This window comes from Pituophis catenifer, unplaced genomic scaffold (genome assembly GCF_029215685.1).
Source record: "Pituophis catenifer annectens isolate HBS135680 unplaced genomic scaffold, rPitCat1.0.hap2 SCAF_6, whole genome shotgun sequence".
NCBI classification, from domain to species: Eukaryota; Metazoa; Chordata; class Lepidosauria; order Squamata; family Colubridae; genus Pituophis; species Pituophis catenifer.
This window is the reverse complement of record NW_027256886.1, coordinates 39,778,263-39,794,301: the sequence shown is the minus strand read 5'-3', so window position 1 is coordinate 39,794,301 and position 16,039 is coordinate 39,778,263. Positions and strand designations below refer to the sequence as shown.

At 33.5% G+C, this 16,039-nt stretch overlaps 1 protein-coding gene across 4 annotated transcripts in view; it reads right to left on the bottom strand.

The window, feature by feature from the left end:
• GIGYF2 (GRB10 interacting GYF protein 2) overlaps positions 1-16,039 on the bottom strand; it is a 91,674-nt gene that overhangs the window by 28,307 nt on the left and 47,328 nt on the right. For all 4 annotated transcript variants that reach the window (XM_070946251.1, XM_070946255.1, XM_070946253.1 and 1 more), the window contains one exon: positions 4,831-5,010. In XM_070946251.1, the coding sequence (XP_070802352.1) occupies positions 4,831-5,010 (180 nt within the window). The remainder of the gene's footprint in view (positions 1-4,830; positions 5,011-16,039) is intronic.

The window sequence follows — 16,039 nt, the reverse complement described above, 5'->3', positions numbered from 1 at the left end:
AAACATCTTTACAGTCAATGTGCCCATGCTAGATTAAAGTACCTTTCCTGTTTCAGATCAGAATAGCTCTATATCTCCAATTTAATCAATAACAACATAATTAATAGAGCTAATAGTATTGTACAACAGCTTCAGAGAAGTTGGAGAAGAGAGATTCTGCCATCTGCCCTTACTATGTGGGGTGTCTCAGGGTTTGATGCTCTCTCCTTTCCTATTTAATTTCTACATGAGGCTGCTGGGTGAGCTCATCTGTCATCACAGTGTGAAATACCATCAGTACGCTGACGATACCAAAATTTACATCTCTGCCCCTGAAGTGATTGCCAGGAACACCTTATTCTGATAGTTAGAAGCTGTAAGGGTCTGAATGGGGAACAAAGGCTTCAGTTTAAATTTGGTAAGACTGGGAAAGTTTTGGAGCCTGCCAATTCTAGATATACAGTATTGGTGTTGGATAGGGTAGGGTTGCACTACCTGACCTGTGCAATCTAGTATTCATGACTTCTGCTTGAAGGAGCAAGTGGCAGTCGTGGTTAGCACCCATTCTAGGATCTGAAGGTTCTGTTCAGAGTTACCCTTGATCTAGTTACTTCCTAGTGGGACTAGTTAATATGCTTTACATGAGGCTGTTCTTGAAGAATATCTGGAAGAGGGACTTCTGGCTGATACCATGACGAGATCGGACATGTGGAGCGGGTTTCTATGCTCCCACGCCAAGTTCTCCCCATTGGAGGGCTCCAACAGGAGCTAAAGCCACCCTGTAGGGATGGTAAAGAGCAGCAACTCTCCTGCTTGACCCAGGGTTTCTTCCCTCTCATCCTCGACAAGGAGACGAGGCAGCTATCATGACTGCCATGAAGCTGGGACATCAGAGGAAACAAAGAAATGTGCAGAAGCGGTGTAGATGAACAGTGATTGGAGCTGGGTGAGAAGATTCTTTTTTATTTAGACCCTAATTTTAAAAGGAAAAAAGAGAAGAAAATCCAGGAAAGAGACTCTTAGAACTATTTCTTAAAGCAGCAAACAACCATAGAGAGAAAAATCCTAGACCCGAAAGAAAGGAACTAAGGGGAGAAAAGTTAAAGACCTTTTAAAACATAGAAAATTGGATTTTTAAACTGGGTAGGCGTTGTTTTGGACAGGCATTATAAAATGCTGGAACTATCTACTTGAATAGCCGACTTTGCTTCCATAAATTGAACTAAAATTGGATTAATCAATTTATCAGACTTGAAACAACACTGAAACCTAAGCTGAGGGCACAATCTACTGGTGAATGGAAAATATACCATACACCTACAAGCCTGGGAAAATTCATGATAAGAGAAATAAACAACATTCATCTGGACGACTGTTGTGATACTTACTGTTCTATTACTAGCTACTTTATGATTACTGGAGACACTGTTGTGAGAATAAGGAAGACTCTTAAGTAAAGTGACTTTTGATTTGTGGAAGCTGCCTGGACTACTTAAATGGAACTGATTAATAATCCTGAGATGTAAAGAACTATGATTATTTAACTTTCTGAGGAGCAACATTGAACTTGAATATATATATATATTTGTACTATTGATATTGAGTAAGAGCGGGACTTACTAAAATAAGACAAGATGCTCCATCAGGGAGAAATGAGTGAGATTTTAAAAGAAATGGTGTTGATGTGTCAAAGAATTAGGGTTATGACAAAGAATCAGAGAGATAAAGAACCTATTGCAAGTCATAAATGGGAAAATAGAAAATATTCAAAGCACTTTGAACTGGCCTGTTTTTGGCCTTCCGAACCCTCCACGCATCCAGTTTTTGCCAAAAAACGGGCCTTTTTTTTTTTTTTTTTTTTTGGCCAAAAACAGGCTCATTTTTTTGCCTGCAAAGTACTTCTGGGGGCCGGAGAGGGCAAAAACGGAGTGCGTAGAGGGTTCGGGAGGCCCAAAACAGGCCTGTATTCGGTCTATAACACGCACAGGCATTTCCACCTACTTTTTGAGGGGGGAAAGTCAGGAAAAAATATGTTTATAGTCCGAAAAATATGGTACTTATGAAAGAAATATAGGGGTTTGGATGGACACCCTGGAGATCTGGAAGCTTAGGAGGATAGAGATGGGAGAAATATTCAGATTGAATGGTGAAGATACAGATGCTTATAGAGACAAAGACCCAAGAGAAAAGTATGGGAGGCAAGCTAAAAAACGAATAAGAATTAAGGAATTAAAGCGGGCAAGAGATGTTGGATAGAAAGGAATTATTATTCTGTTTTTCTCTCTTTTTTCTAATATAATGATGGCCTGATTAAAAACTAGAATAGAGGTAGAAATAAGAATACACGCCTTTATATAAAGCAATAGTTAGATGGAAAGATTGGAGGTTGAAAGATGGTATTACAGTGTTTCTCCAAAAAGACAACCTACCTTGAAAAGGAGCCCTATCACATTTTTGAGCGCATGCGATCAAAATAAGCCCCACCCACAAAATTAGCCCTAATTAAGACCCTGCCTGCCCCGGCGTGCAGGGGATGGGATGAGGCATACAGGTAAAAAATAAGCTAAGGTGGGGATGGGGGGATGGAGCTGCCCTACTTACCAGGCTTTGCATGCCCCGACACCTGCCTCGCCTTCTTCTACGGCTGCTTCTTCTGTGGCCGCTTGCCACCACTTACACGCATTGCCCCGGCTTCTGTTTCATCCTCAGATGCCTGCCAGAAGGCATCTGCAGCTGGTAACAGAGCTCTGGATCGATCTGGAGCTCTGTTATCGGCTGCAGATCCCTTCTGGCAGGCATCTGAAGCCAAAATGGAGGCCGGGGCAATGTGTGCGAGTGGCGACAAGCAGCCACAGAAGAAGTGGGCCAGCAGCAGGCTCCTGCTAGGCGGGGCTGTTGGTGCCATGCCGGGAGGTGAGTCAATAATTAGAACCTTCCAAAAAGAAGGCCTAGCTGTCGAAAGAAAATAAGACTCGGGTCGAAAGAAAATAAGACTCAGCCTTCTTTTTGGAAAAACATGGAATTAGGCATGTTAAAATAATAGGATGATTGGTACTTGGATGGCATATTGTGACTTTGAACAACCAAATAATGAAGCATTATGTCTTAATATAAACGTGTATTAACACTAGGATTAGTAATTGTAGCCTGATTAGAAGCTAGAATAGAGGTAGAAATAAGAAATAGGCGGAATATTAGTAGATATAATTTTTATATAATAGAATATAAGTAATAATTAGATGTCAAGATTAGAGGTTGAAAGATATTACTATGTACGCTCAATAATATCACTGGCATTAAAATGGAACATTGAAATATTGAATAACTACTCTAAAACAAACATGTATATCAATACTAGGATTATATAAATTTGATTAATGAAACTACTACTACTACTACTACTACTATTACTACTACTCGTATCAAAATGAATTATACCCAGAGGCCACACTGTTCATGTCTGTTCACTGTGATGTATGCTCAGTATTCAACATGAACACTGTTCACTGTTGATGTAAATTTAAAAATAAAAATCCAACAAAACAAAACACCAAAAACAAACACCAAAAACAAGTATCTGGAAGCTTCAGCTGGTGCAGAGTGCAGCAGCATGGGTAATTAAGTGTGCTTCTATAACAACACACATTACTCCTCTGCATTGCAAGCTGCGTTGGTTATTGGTCTATTTCTGGGTCCAATTCAAGGTATTGATTTTGTCCTTTAAAGCCCTACATGGGACATGGGACAAGGTTATTTGAGAATTCACCTCTCCCTGATTACATTTATCTGTCCTACCAGGTCCAGCAGAGAATGTATGCTATGGGTCCCATTGGTTAGGGAATTTCATTTCAATCTATTTTAAATTTCTGGAGGTCCTTCAAAACCTGGTTCTGTCAGCAGGCCTGGAGACCCGGGGACTGGTAAAATATTGAGATCCCGTTTAATTAATACCTGCCAATCTCTTTTATTCTGTTTAATTTTGCACTTTTTATTTTTAAAGTTTTTAATATTAAGTTTTTAAGCTTTATTGTACACCACCTTGTGTCACATCAATAGGCAGATATAAATATGACTAATAAATAACAACATTAATAGTTCATAAGGAAATATATCCGCAAAGTATGCTAAAATGTTTTATACCTGAAAGAAAAATTGGAAAATGTTTTTCATATTCTCTATAATGGAGTATTTTTTATGACAAACATGTATCTGCTTCTTTTCAACTAGCAGAGTTTCCTATCCCCCCCCCCAATTTTTTTTAACCTCGGGATGTATCTTTGATATTTAGGTTTTACTTCTTAATAAATGAAATTCATTGTTTGTCTTTATGTTAAACAAGATGATGCTAAACTCAAATCCTAAGAAAAACCTTCACATCTGATCATCATGAGGTACTGATTCAGCTCTTTAAAATTCTATTTAAGCTAAGGAAGACTGATGCTTTATTGTTTCTTTCCACACCAATCCAAAAGCTAACTGAAAATACTTCTATCTCATGATCTAAGGCAGGGGTGGGCAAATGTGGCTCTTTTACAACCTATGGACTTCAACTCCCAGAATTCCTGAGCCAGCTTGGCTGTCTCAGGAATTATGGGAGTTGAAGTCCACAGGTTGTAAAAGAGCCACATTTGCCCACCCCTGATCTAAGGTAAAATAAAGGAAATTGAGAACACCTGGAAGAAAGTGAATTTTAAAGCTAAGAAAGCTGTCATCGCCTAGTTATTTGTGTTATTTGCAAAATATGATTTAATCCTCCACTAGACTATCAGCAGAGTCATATTTTTTTAATTCTCTTTTTTTCTTAGTTCATTTCTAAATTGTGTACTGACTTATTAGCCTGAATTGCCTCACCTGGACTATGAGGTCGCCACCTCTCACCGTCCCTTCGTGAACCAGCAAGTCGCCAACCTCCATCATCATCTTCACCATTTTGTTCTTCTCTGAATATGCGCCAATTTTCACTTTCAGAGCGTATAAATTCATGTTTTCTTCCTGCTGTTGCAGTTCCAGCTTCTTCAAAATTTGGTCTCACTAAACACAAACAAACAAACAAACAAACAAACAAACAAACAAACAAACAAAAAAACCTATTTTGTGATAAGTATGTATAACATAAAAGAACATAAATCAGAAGTGTACAATTATCACAACAACCTTTAGCTATTATTTATTTATTAATCAGCTAAACTAATTAGCTAAAAGAATAAAAGATCAAATGCACGTTTCCTCGTGTTTGTTTTAAAATTCAACTACTTTATGTTAAGGCAATTCTCATTTTTCATGGGGGGGGGTGGATAAGCTGTGTTTTCAAAAAGATTTCATAAAGCCGTTACCACACAGCTGCAACCCCTTAAGAGTGTCAAATGTTCACTACAACAAGTCCATCGAGGAGCATCTGCAAGGTTTGTTTCCATAAACAAATGCCACCTGATGTTCACTGAGATTGCTTTATCATAGTTGAGAAGTATCAAGATACTATTCCTGGTCACACTGAAGTTTACAATGGCACAAAGATTCTGTTGTTTTTCGTATGGGAGGTGTTTTTAAGAGCTGCATCTAGTTTCTGTTTAAAATACCTATATAATGTTATTCAGCACAGTCTACTTGCCTATACTAAGTCAAATCTAGAAACAGCATTTGTAAAAATGTGCATCGGAGGCAGCTACAAGAATTACTGAAAATAATGATTTGACTAAGTAACATAAGGGTACTTGGAACAAAAGAAAAGAGTACAAAAAAGGAGTTACTCAGAGATCCAGAACCAGATCCAGATCCAGAAGAATGAATGGAAGTAACTGTTTGGGTAATATCTGCTTAGAAAAAGATCAGTTTCTAATGTAGGATTTAAATATGTCTCTTTATGGAAATACATGTCAAAAATCTTAAACCATGTTTAATCATTTATAATTAATAATTAGTGAAAGATACAAGAGTCATGACATTTTGATTATCTTTTGGTAGCAGAGATCATGCAGAAAAATAGACATGAAAGAAATGGAAATAAGTGACTGTGAAAATACCATGACTGCAGAAAGCGACAACATGGGGCCTATTTGAAAAAGTATTACAATGCTGATTAATCACCCAAGAGAATAAATGGAAAGCAGATGTACAAAATGTGAACGTGGAAGCTGCTTGGAGCAAAGTGAAAACAACCCACCTCACAGAATTGTTGTGAGGAAAATAGGAGGAGGAACATGTGTTGGATAGGTTCACCACCTTCAGTAATTAATAATGATGATGATGATGATGATGACAGGTACAAATAAATGCAATAGAGTGCCACATTATCATCCATCCATCCATCCATCCATCCATCCATCCATCCATCCATCTTATGGCATATTGTACATGCACTTGCAATATATGAAGAGTATAATGTCTAAATAACATAAAGAGTACCACAGATGTATACTACTGGAAAATATGAAAAAGGATACTTGATAAAATGAGGAAACAAAAGAGACCGTGGATGAGAAAAATGTGTATGAGAGAATGATTGCTGCAAATAATAATGAAACAGACAAGTGCAATGCAAGATAGTTGCAAACAAGAAGGACATGAGATGGTTAAGAGGAGTGAAGAAAAGGCAGAGGGATTTTGATAGAAATAAAATTGGTTTGAAAATAGGTGAAAAGGACTAAACAAGGAGAAGCCTGGAGTGAATGGAATTAAAAATAAAAGTGATGAAATGATTTGGATTGAAGCCAAAGAGAGGGAATGTTGGAATAAACATTTTAGAAATTTGTATCAGAGGTATCTTGAAGAGTTGAGTTGAATTGAAATGAACACTAGAAAAGTTAATGTTAAAAAAATGGATGAACAAAAAGCCTTAAATGTTGTGAGCATGTTGAAAAATAGCAAGGCTACATTTGCAAATGGCATTACTAGAAAGACATGTTAAAATATGGATGTGGTTTGCTGGAGAATTAGTTATATGATTCGTTTAACATATCTCTGAAGGCTGCAGCTCCACCTCATGACTGGAAGAATATTATTCTCTGAGTAGAATAGGAGCATAAGAAACGGCATTGGCAGAATTCTGATTAAAGGGATATAAAATATGATAATGAGCAAAATCTGAGAAGCGCAATGCAATTTTATGCTAAGCAGCTGGTACACAGAACTTTTTCTCCTCCACAGCAGGTCACTGAAAAATGAATGCATGAATTTTTTGATTTAGAGAAAGCATATGAAAAAGTAAATAAGCTTGAATTACATAAAATTTTGCACGTTGGTTGATAAATATGGTAGGATCAGTTTATAATTGAACTAAAACTTTTGTGAAAATGGAATAGTTAGCAAATAGTTGAATATTGACTAAGGAGTAATGTACTTATGGATATACATACAAGAAACATTTGTGAAAATGTTAGAAATACATTGTTTGAGAATGTGAAGATATGTGTGATGGCATGGCTCTGTGATTAGTATTTTTCTTTCCTCTATATTGCAGGAGATAAAAATATTGCAATGAAGGAATAGATGGATAAATACTTCCTGCCTTGGTAGAATTTGCTAAAGATGGGGAAAAGGCTGGAGAAATTTTGATATGTACAAATGCTAACAGAATAGATTGTTGCAAGAAATTAATATAAAAATAAAAATTATTGTGTAAAAGAACTGAAAACCGCTCAGAAGAGATAAAAAAATGAAAACAGGGTACTTAGGAACTATGAGTGATAAAATAAAAGGAAACAGGATTAACAAGTGCTGAATGAATGTGTAGTGAATAATGAATATCTAATATTCATTTAGATTGTTTATCTAATAAACAATACATCAAGGTGGGTTGATACAGAGAGAAATGAATAAAAACAGCTGCAAAACAAATATACAAAGGAAGAATAATTAGATTGAATAGATAATGAAATGAAGCTGTATTGGTTGGATGGAGCCAATGACATATTTTAAAAAAACAAACCAGTGATGACTTTGAAGAACAAAAGCAATAAATGAAGCAATTTTGGGGTATGTGGGAAACAAGGCTAGTTTTCAAAAACAGAAAGGTACAGAAGGATAAAATAAATGGTGTTTATATTAACTACTTTCAGTTATTTATATATTTCTTTTACTTATTTCAAGGCTTTAATTTCTGAGTTTTCTTTCTATACTTTGCATAATATTGCTTATCCTATAAAATATGGATATTTGTGCTCATTTGTATAAATTCTGTTATTTTACTTCTGTCCAAATTCAGCAGATTATAATGCTGTTTTAGGGAAAGCTTCAGTGCCATCTTATTCAGTTAATCACATTTCATTAAAATTAAAAAGAAATTTGGGGTGGGTTTAGCATACCTATATTTATAACTAAAGCACTAAACAGTAAGTCACATTAAATTTACATTAATTTTCTTCTGAATAAAAATGGATATGGCTGGAACATATGACTCTTAATTGTATAGCAATACAAATTTGTCCATCAACAAATTGGTATGGATGACATAATTTTTCAAAATCTAATAAGATTCAGATGTATTATGCTGTGAAGTTTTTAAAAAGTAGGAGGCCAACAATATCTCAGTCACTAGTTAACTTTAAATATATGTACTTCAATTTCTGTAAACATCCATGAATTTTATATCGCTAGTATGTTCATTTTATTGGGCTTAGATTCCTTGGCACGTGGTTGGTATTTTGCCATGATTTCCCAGGATGAAAAGAAAAGAGAAAAAGATCTGTGACTTTGCCTCAAACTAATTGACTAGACTTCCTGAGGAGAAGGAGCAGTTAAAGGGCACCTGCATTCCATGTCTGACCCAAAGCCTGTGATGGTGTTTATGGAAAAGTTCAGATACAACAAAGACATCCAGCCAACAAAGTCTACAGCTATGTAATTTGAAGTTTTAAAAGGACCAACTTCAAAGTGTTGTATTTTGGAATACAAACCTTTGAGAACTTGTTTATTGAAGGTTAAAAAAAAACTAGGATAGCAAATAACAGTGTCAACAATCTTTCTATAAGATATATAAACACCCATACTGTTTTCCACTATAGTAATGAGGAGGATGGGTTTCCTGAGAATTTTCTTAATTTAAGATAATAAATAGCATTAATACAAATAACAAAAAGCTGTAAAGCTGTAGGTTTTTTTAATGGGAAAATTATACTGTGTCTCTATGAATCCATGCATACAACTATGATTACTGTAACTATAATTTCTGAAGTGCATTCAACCACATTTTAACATAAATAGCATGAATGTTCATTTCTGTTCCTGAAAAGATAATCACAACTTTTGAACTATATATGCTTTTCCATAGAATTATGGGGAGTGGGGGGTTTTCCGTAGTATAATCTAATTCTACACAACTTTCATACCTTGCACAGTAGCCAAGCCCTACCACATATACAGATTTCACGGTATCTCTCAAACTGGATTAAAAATATAACTGTATGAAATTAATTGTTAAGGACATATGTAAGGAAAAAACATATTATATTGAAAAGTTAGGGAAGTAAATCTGTTGTAATTCCATACGCTTAAATGAAAACTATCTTCTGGTCCTTGTAGATACAAAGTTATTGTGCCTGCCTCAGTTTTATAATGCTATGTCTCAACATGTATTAACACATTTTCTATTAATGAAATAAAGAATTAATGATTTATATTTTGTGGATTTTTAAAGGAAATACATGAGAGAGATTTTCGGTTTCTAAGTAGCATTATATTGGTCTACATTAATAATTTTCACAGCGGGTCTTCCGTAGTTTTACTGAAAACAATCACAGTCTTTGTTTCTCAGATCCTCTTAGGTCTGACGTCCGATCAAAGTCCCTACATCAGCAACTAACTAAAGAAAAATGTGAAATGCATTATAAAACTACTGACAGATCATACAAGTAGTTCTAGATTGATAGGAACCTCACTGTAGCTATTTCTTTACTAGTCACTAATTAATTAGACTTAACTAATTCCAGATATCACAAATTTTAAATACTACATAAAAATATCTCAACAAATCTTGTAAATGTCTCTAGAAAGTGGCCATTGTGGGCCTCATCTGAGCTATTTTTTTTTACTAATCAGATTATTCCACACTAATTCCACAGTATAAAGTCTGAATGCCATAGATTTATTCACTGTAAAATTGCGCTTCATTTTGATTATAGCAATTATGTTCCATCATAATATTTTTCTATTATATCCAGTAAAGACAATCTTATGAGCAAAGTTGACTTAAGGAGCAAAATATAGAATAATAAGATACTAAATCTTGAATCTTTGGTTACAAACTATTTAAAAGTAATAAATCTGTATCAATCTACAAATGATATTATTTTCCATGTCTAAGATAAAGGACATTTCCAGCTCTAAGATTAAAAAAAAAATTAAAAGGAAGAAAGTGAAACGGAAAGTACATCTTCACCTGCCTGCCTTTGTTTGGAAGAAAATATTTTTAATAGCGTGAACTTTATGAACAGCACCTCAAAAAAATGAATGGAAAACAATTCTGAGGAATGTCATTCCTTTGAACCAGCAAGTAAAGCTTTAAGTAAGATTATGCAAACCTAAAAGCCCCATCCTGATTAAGAGAAAAAAATGCACCCCTTTCTCCAAGTAAGGTCTTGTGCATTTCTCCATAGCAGCTAGGCTATTGTTGAGTAAAGAAAGTTCTAACAAATCAGCATTCTTTTTCACATGACCACAGCTAACTGGCACCCCTGCAGATGAAATGACCAATCAAATCAGCTTCATATGAAAACCAACCCCCCACATTATATACTGTGGAATGAGATCTGTAAACCCATTCTGAACAAATATCTTTCCAAACTAGAAAAACTGGTTTTTTTTTTTCTTCCTTCCTTTTGGACCACTGTATACAGACAGATACAAGATCTTGGTGCATATTCCATATTCAAGATACCCACCTTTCTCCCTTTCCCTGCCACACAGATAAAAGCTACAAAGACACGGGTAAGTACAGAATGCTAACAAAGCATATTAAGTTTTCCAGTTCTGTGTTTTAATTTGCCAAAGGAAAACTTACAGTATTTAATAATTTCCTGAATCAAAACCTATAAAGATTTTTTTCCTGCAAGTCATGACTATTGATAGAAATATTAGGATAAAATATAGCTTTCTAGTTCTACCGAAGTATAAAGCTGGGCAGTTACCAAAATTGATTGCCTGAATTAAATTGACATTATGATGATAAAATTGCCAGTGAAATCTGTAGCCATGTGAGCATTCTTTTATGGTAAGATGTAAAGTGTATAGTTCTTAAATAAGAAATATAAACACATATAAACACATTTAACAATTATGTGACTGAATATTGGAAATGTGATTATTTTCAGAAAAGCTAGAATTTTATATAATATAATAGTACTTAATAATTAAATTTCAAGCTTTACCCAGTGAACTTTATCTCCAAAGGATTGGGAATCTTTACATTTTTATTTGAATTTCAACATGTCTTAAAGAAATTAACTTAGCACAAGAATTTTTCCCTAAATCTTTGCTATTTCTTTTATTTTCAATGGTCAATAATAATTTATGTGACTTTGGAAGGTGTTTTTTTTTAATCACATTGTTCTTTACTCCACTGAATGCAAAAAGATGGAAGATGTGATGCAGATTTAAATTCATTTTTCTTTGGCTATTCGAATGACTTCATATTATTGACTTGAAATATCTCATGCCAATCTGCTGATAGAAAACTTTAAAAATAAATCTTCAGAATTTTATCATTCAGTTCACAGATCATCTATATAGATCATCTGTACATTTTAAACCATATTGATGTTTAAGGAACCCTGAATATATATTAAACTTCCTTGCTCACACAAAACAATCAGTTTCTAGAAGATACATAGTCAAAACAAGACAAATTAACATTGCACAAATTTTAATTCTGCATAGCAACATTTTCTGGGGGGAAATTACAGCCTTTGGAGTAAACAAAGTTTAAAAATTGGATGAAGTTGTATGTAGTTGTTTTAAATCTGATGGTAAAAGATTGGTATAATACTGGTTATACTATTGAATTTGTAAATTTGCTTACCTTTTTATATAAAAAGGATTTATCTAGAATTTTAGATTTGTGTTTATTACATTTTCTAGGCTATTTAGAAGGTATTTATTTTCTAAATATATGCAAGGGTCTTATTTTCTGCTTTACTATTCTCAAGAGTTTATTCAACACAACAAATAATTAAAAATATAAAGTTAATGAGAAATATACCATGTAAGACTAATGACATCTGAATGTATCTTGTTTACCTTTTAAATCTATACACTAATAGATTCGCTTGGTGTTGATTTGCACCAAATTAGATTAATTCCATCTCAGTAGGAGAAGGATCTAACTGAACATGTCTGTGCTCTGAAGCTTAGTGACATTGGTCCTAGTTATTATTTGGATAGGAAACCACAATGAATTGAAATATTGAAAAAACTTTTGAGGAATAAAGCACAGGCCAATACCATTGGTAAAAAACAACAGCAGCACAGATTTGAAGATTCAACTTCAAGACGAACTTATGCCTACATCTACTTTACCTGCCATGGCTCGTGTACTTTATAAATTACCACCCCACATATATATAGAATATATATAGAATATTAGATATATATAGATATATATAGATATTATAGAAAATAATTCAAAATGCAATTTGTAATTCTATGAAGTTCTCTAAGAATTTGTGCATACATGCTAATTTCTGGTTTTATTAAGCAAGATTATTTAACACATGCAATATTGATGAGCAACATCAGGAATGGTAAAGGGGGTGACAATGGGAGGGGACAGAACCCTTGCTTATTCCCTTGTGAGCCATGTGTAATATCAATAAGTTTTATTATGGAATGGGTAATGGAGGGTGGGGGAAATAACAGTGTCATATATCACTGAGCAAATTTGATTTTAAGTGAAAATGTACAGTATTATGTATTATGTACAATTTACATAATAGTAATGCAACTTATATTCAGAATAAGATGACAGGCCATTAATAAATAGTATTTCTATAATACTATGTCCTTAGAACTTTGTAGTAAAACTCCAATCCAAAGCTATAATTTTAACTACTTTCCGTAAATATATTTTTTCAAACCATTTTTATTAAGAATTATACATGTAACAAACAAAAGTCAATACGAAGTACAAAAATTACAAACAAACAAAAAATACAAAAATGGAAGTGGGGATTAAAAAAGGGAAAAAAAGGAAAAAAAGAAAAAAATTACTCTTCTTTGCCCATAGTTCATATCTTAAGTAAGGAAAACAAAATCAAAATGCTACATAAATCAAATTTTATCAGCAAAAGTCCAATAAGGGCCACCAGATATAACTTTTTTCTTCTTTTAACCCTGGTCAAATAAACCCAAAGCCCACCTTATAAATCTTCCTATTTTTAAAGGTTTTTAAATTTAAATTTTTAAAAAATTCTTTGACCTCTTCAAATAATAGGCATTTTTGAAAATAGTTTGTTGCTTATTTGTATTTCAAGGCTTTAAAACTTTAACAGATTTCTCCTGATCCATAAGTAGAATTTATCTTTTTGTGATTTCTAAAAAAAGTCCTTCCCAGTCTTAGCAGAATTTTAGCCAGAGGAGAAAAAAAATATCCAAATCAATTTTCTGATGTAGTATATTTTCATCTCCTTTAGGGAATAAGTCATCCATCAGAACCAGTTATATCTCTTTAAATTAGTTTCATAAACATCCGTTGCAGCTTGTTCTTGTTTTATAACTTCATAAGGACATGTTCTGTCAATTTCATCAAGTACCTGATCCAGGCTGCCCAAAAACCTGGTTAAAAGATATTCAAAGTTTGCACTAAGGATTTCTCATTATTCTTTGTTAAAAATGATGAATTAAGAATACACTGTAATATTCTTCCAGTAACAGATCAAAATATCACTTTTTGATTTTGGATAAATAATAAATTCATTACTTAAGGTACGATGTAATATTTTGGCAAGCACCTGAATATGACAGTTAAGATGGAACTACTATAAATACTGAAAATATCATTATTAAAGCAATTAACATTTTGAGGGATAAAATGGACTGTTACATGCTAAGGAAAACGTAATTTCACATGCTATGAAAAATATTTGCTTCACAAAACAGTGTAGCATCTAAATAATTTTCTTTTCATAGTGATAGTTTAAATATATTTTTAAAATCACATTTTGTTAATAATTAAATGATGCAAACACTTTGAATACAAAATGCTTCAAACCATTACAAATAGCTGTATTATTTCTCTTAAAATACTGTGCTCTGATTCTGAATTATCTAAGCTTATTTAGCTGCATCAGTAAAATATGATCCATTATTTTTGCTTCAGTTTTCTGGACTCCATTTTAACTACTATATATTATATAATTTGTTGACATATCCAGTTTTTGTGTATTTATGCAAAATTCAAAATTGCTTTTTCCCAATTAAAGTAGAAGACAGAGAATAGAAAACAGTTAATGACAAGAGATGGCATTCAATTATTCTTTTTTGAAATTCTTTTTTGTTCTATTTATAGAACCATAAATGTTTAGCATTTGGTTATATGTGAAAATGTTCTGAATGTTGAGCTTTTCACTCAAAAAAAGACGAAGTGTAACATTTGCTTACAGCAGATCATAGCTTGAATTCAGATAACTATGCATAATGGGACTACTGGAAACTGCCTTCTTTGCTTAGAACTCTACCTACAGCTTCCTTACCTATGAAACCTAGTTTTCTAGTTTTGGTTGATCCTGCTGAATGGCACTTATTGTACAGGAAACAATGAGAGACGATTACTCAATATCAAAAAATAAAGGATGAATGTGTAGTTTAAACACATTAAACAGTGAAGGAAATACTCAGGTGGTTCCTAAGAATCTGTATTGGGAATAATTAATTTAAAGAGGCAATTTGGAACCAGTACACAATAAATGCTCAATGTCTTTAGGATTAGGGTCCTAGTTTTTTTCCTTGAAAACATTAAATTCAAAACTGGTAGACTGCAAAACAAAAACAACCTCCACTATTATAATACATGAGTTGAATGGCTACCATGTCAGCCATTTTGTAAAAGGAAAATATAGCCATTTGTACAAGTGTTTATGGTCAATTCTCAAAATTCCAAATGTGTCAAAAAGGTAGTGTTTGTGGACACTGCTCAATTATACATAATGATATAAAAATTGTGAATAATATTGTGAGGAATGTCCAAACTGAATACAAAATTTAAAAACTGGCAGTGTCATTTAAAGTCAATATGTATATAACAAAACAAAGACAAAAAAACCCAGTTACATATCTACTCCACAACTAAGAATGTAAGATTATGGTAGGATATTTCAAAGAAAGTATCAACTGTCTGGCAAGTGAAAATGATGAAAAAAAATTGTTAAGGATTTTTAGGACAGGGATAAAAATAGCAGTTTTGTAAATCTGTATAACAGATGAAAGTGAAAGATTATATAGAATTTTGAGAACTTCTCAAATCACAAGTGTAAAAATGCAATTAAAATTATCCCCTTAAACTACTGAAATGATTGAAAGCTTTGAGTAAAATCCAGTAGTGAAAGAGAAAATGCTCATTTATTCAGATGCTCTTGTTTCTCTTGTACTATTTAAAGTAATCTTCAGCTATTTATTTGTTTCTGACTCGTATTGGTGAATATCAGAATTCTACTAAAATTTTGGATAAATTCTGCATGTCTGAAGTTGCTTAAAAGGGTGGACATTTTGTGGAAGGTATTACTCATTTATCTTGCCAATGCTGGCAAAGTTGTAGCAACAGTATGTTTATATGCACACACTCTTACCTCCCAAAGAAAATTCCTAGCGCTTATCTCTGTCCAGCCCCTCTCCTTTATCCAGTTCATATCAATACAAACCGATAGCTAGCTAGCTAGAACATATCAAAAATAAAGAGACACAAGTGAATGTTAGAACTCCTTGTTCACTTCTGAGCACATGACCACTAAAATATCACAATTCACTTAACTGTTCCTAGGAGTTAATGAAAAAATGTTATTATACTAACATTTATTTTAGTAGGGACCCTGTTGTGAACTTCCAGATCCTACAAAATGACTTGTATAGAAGCTGTTTA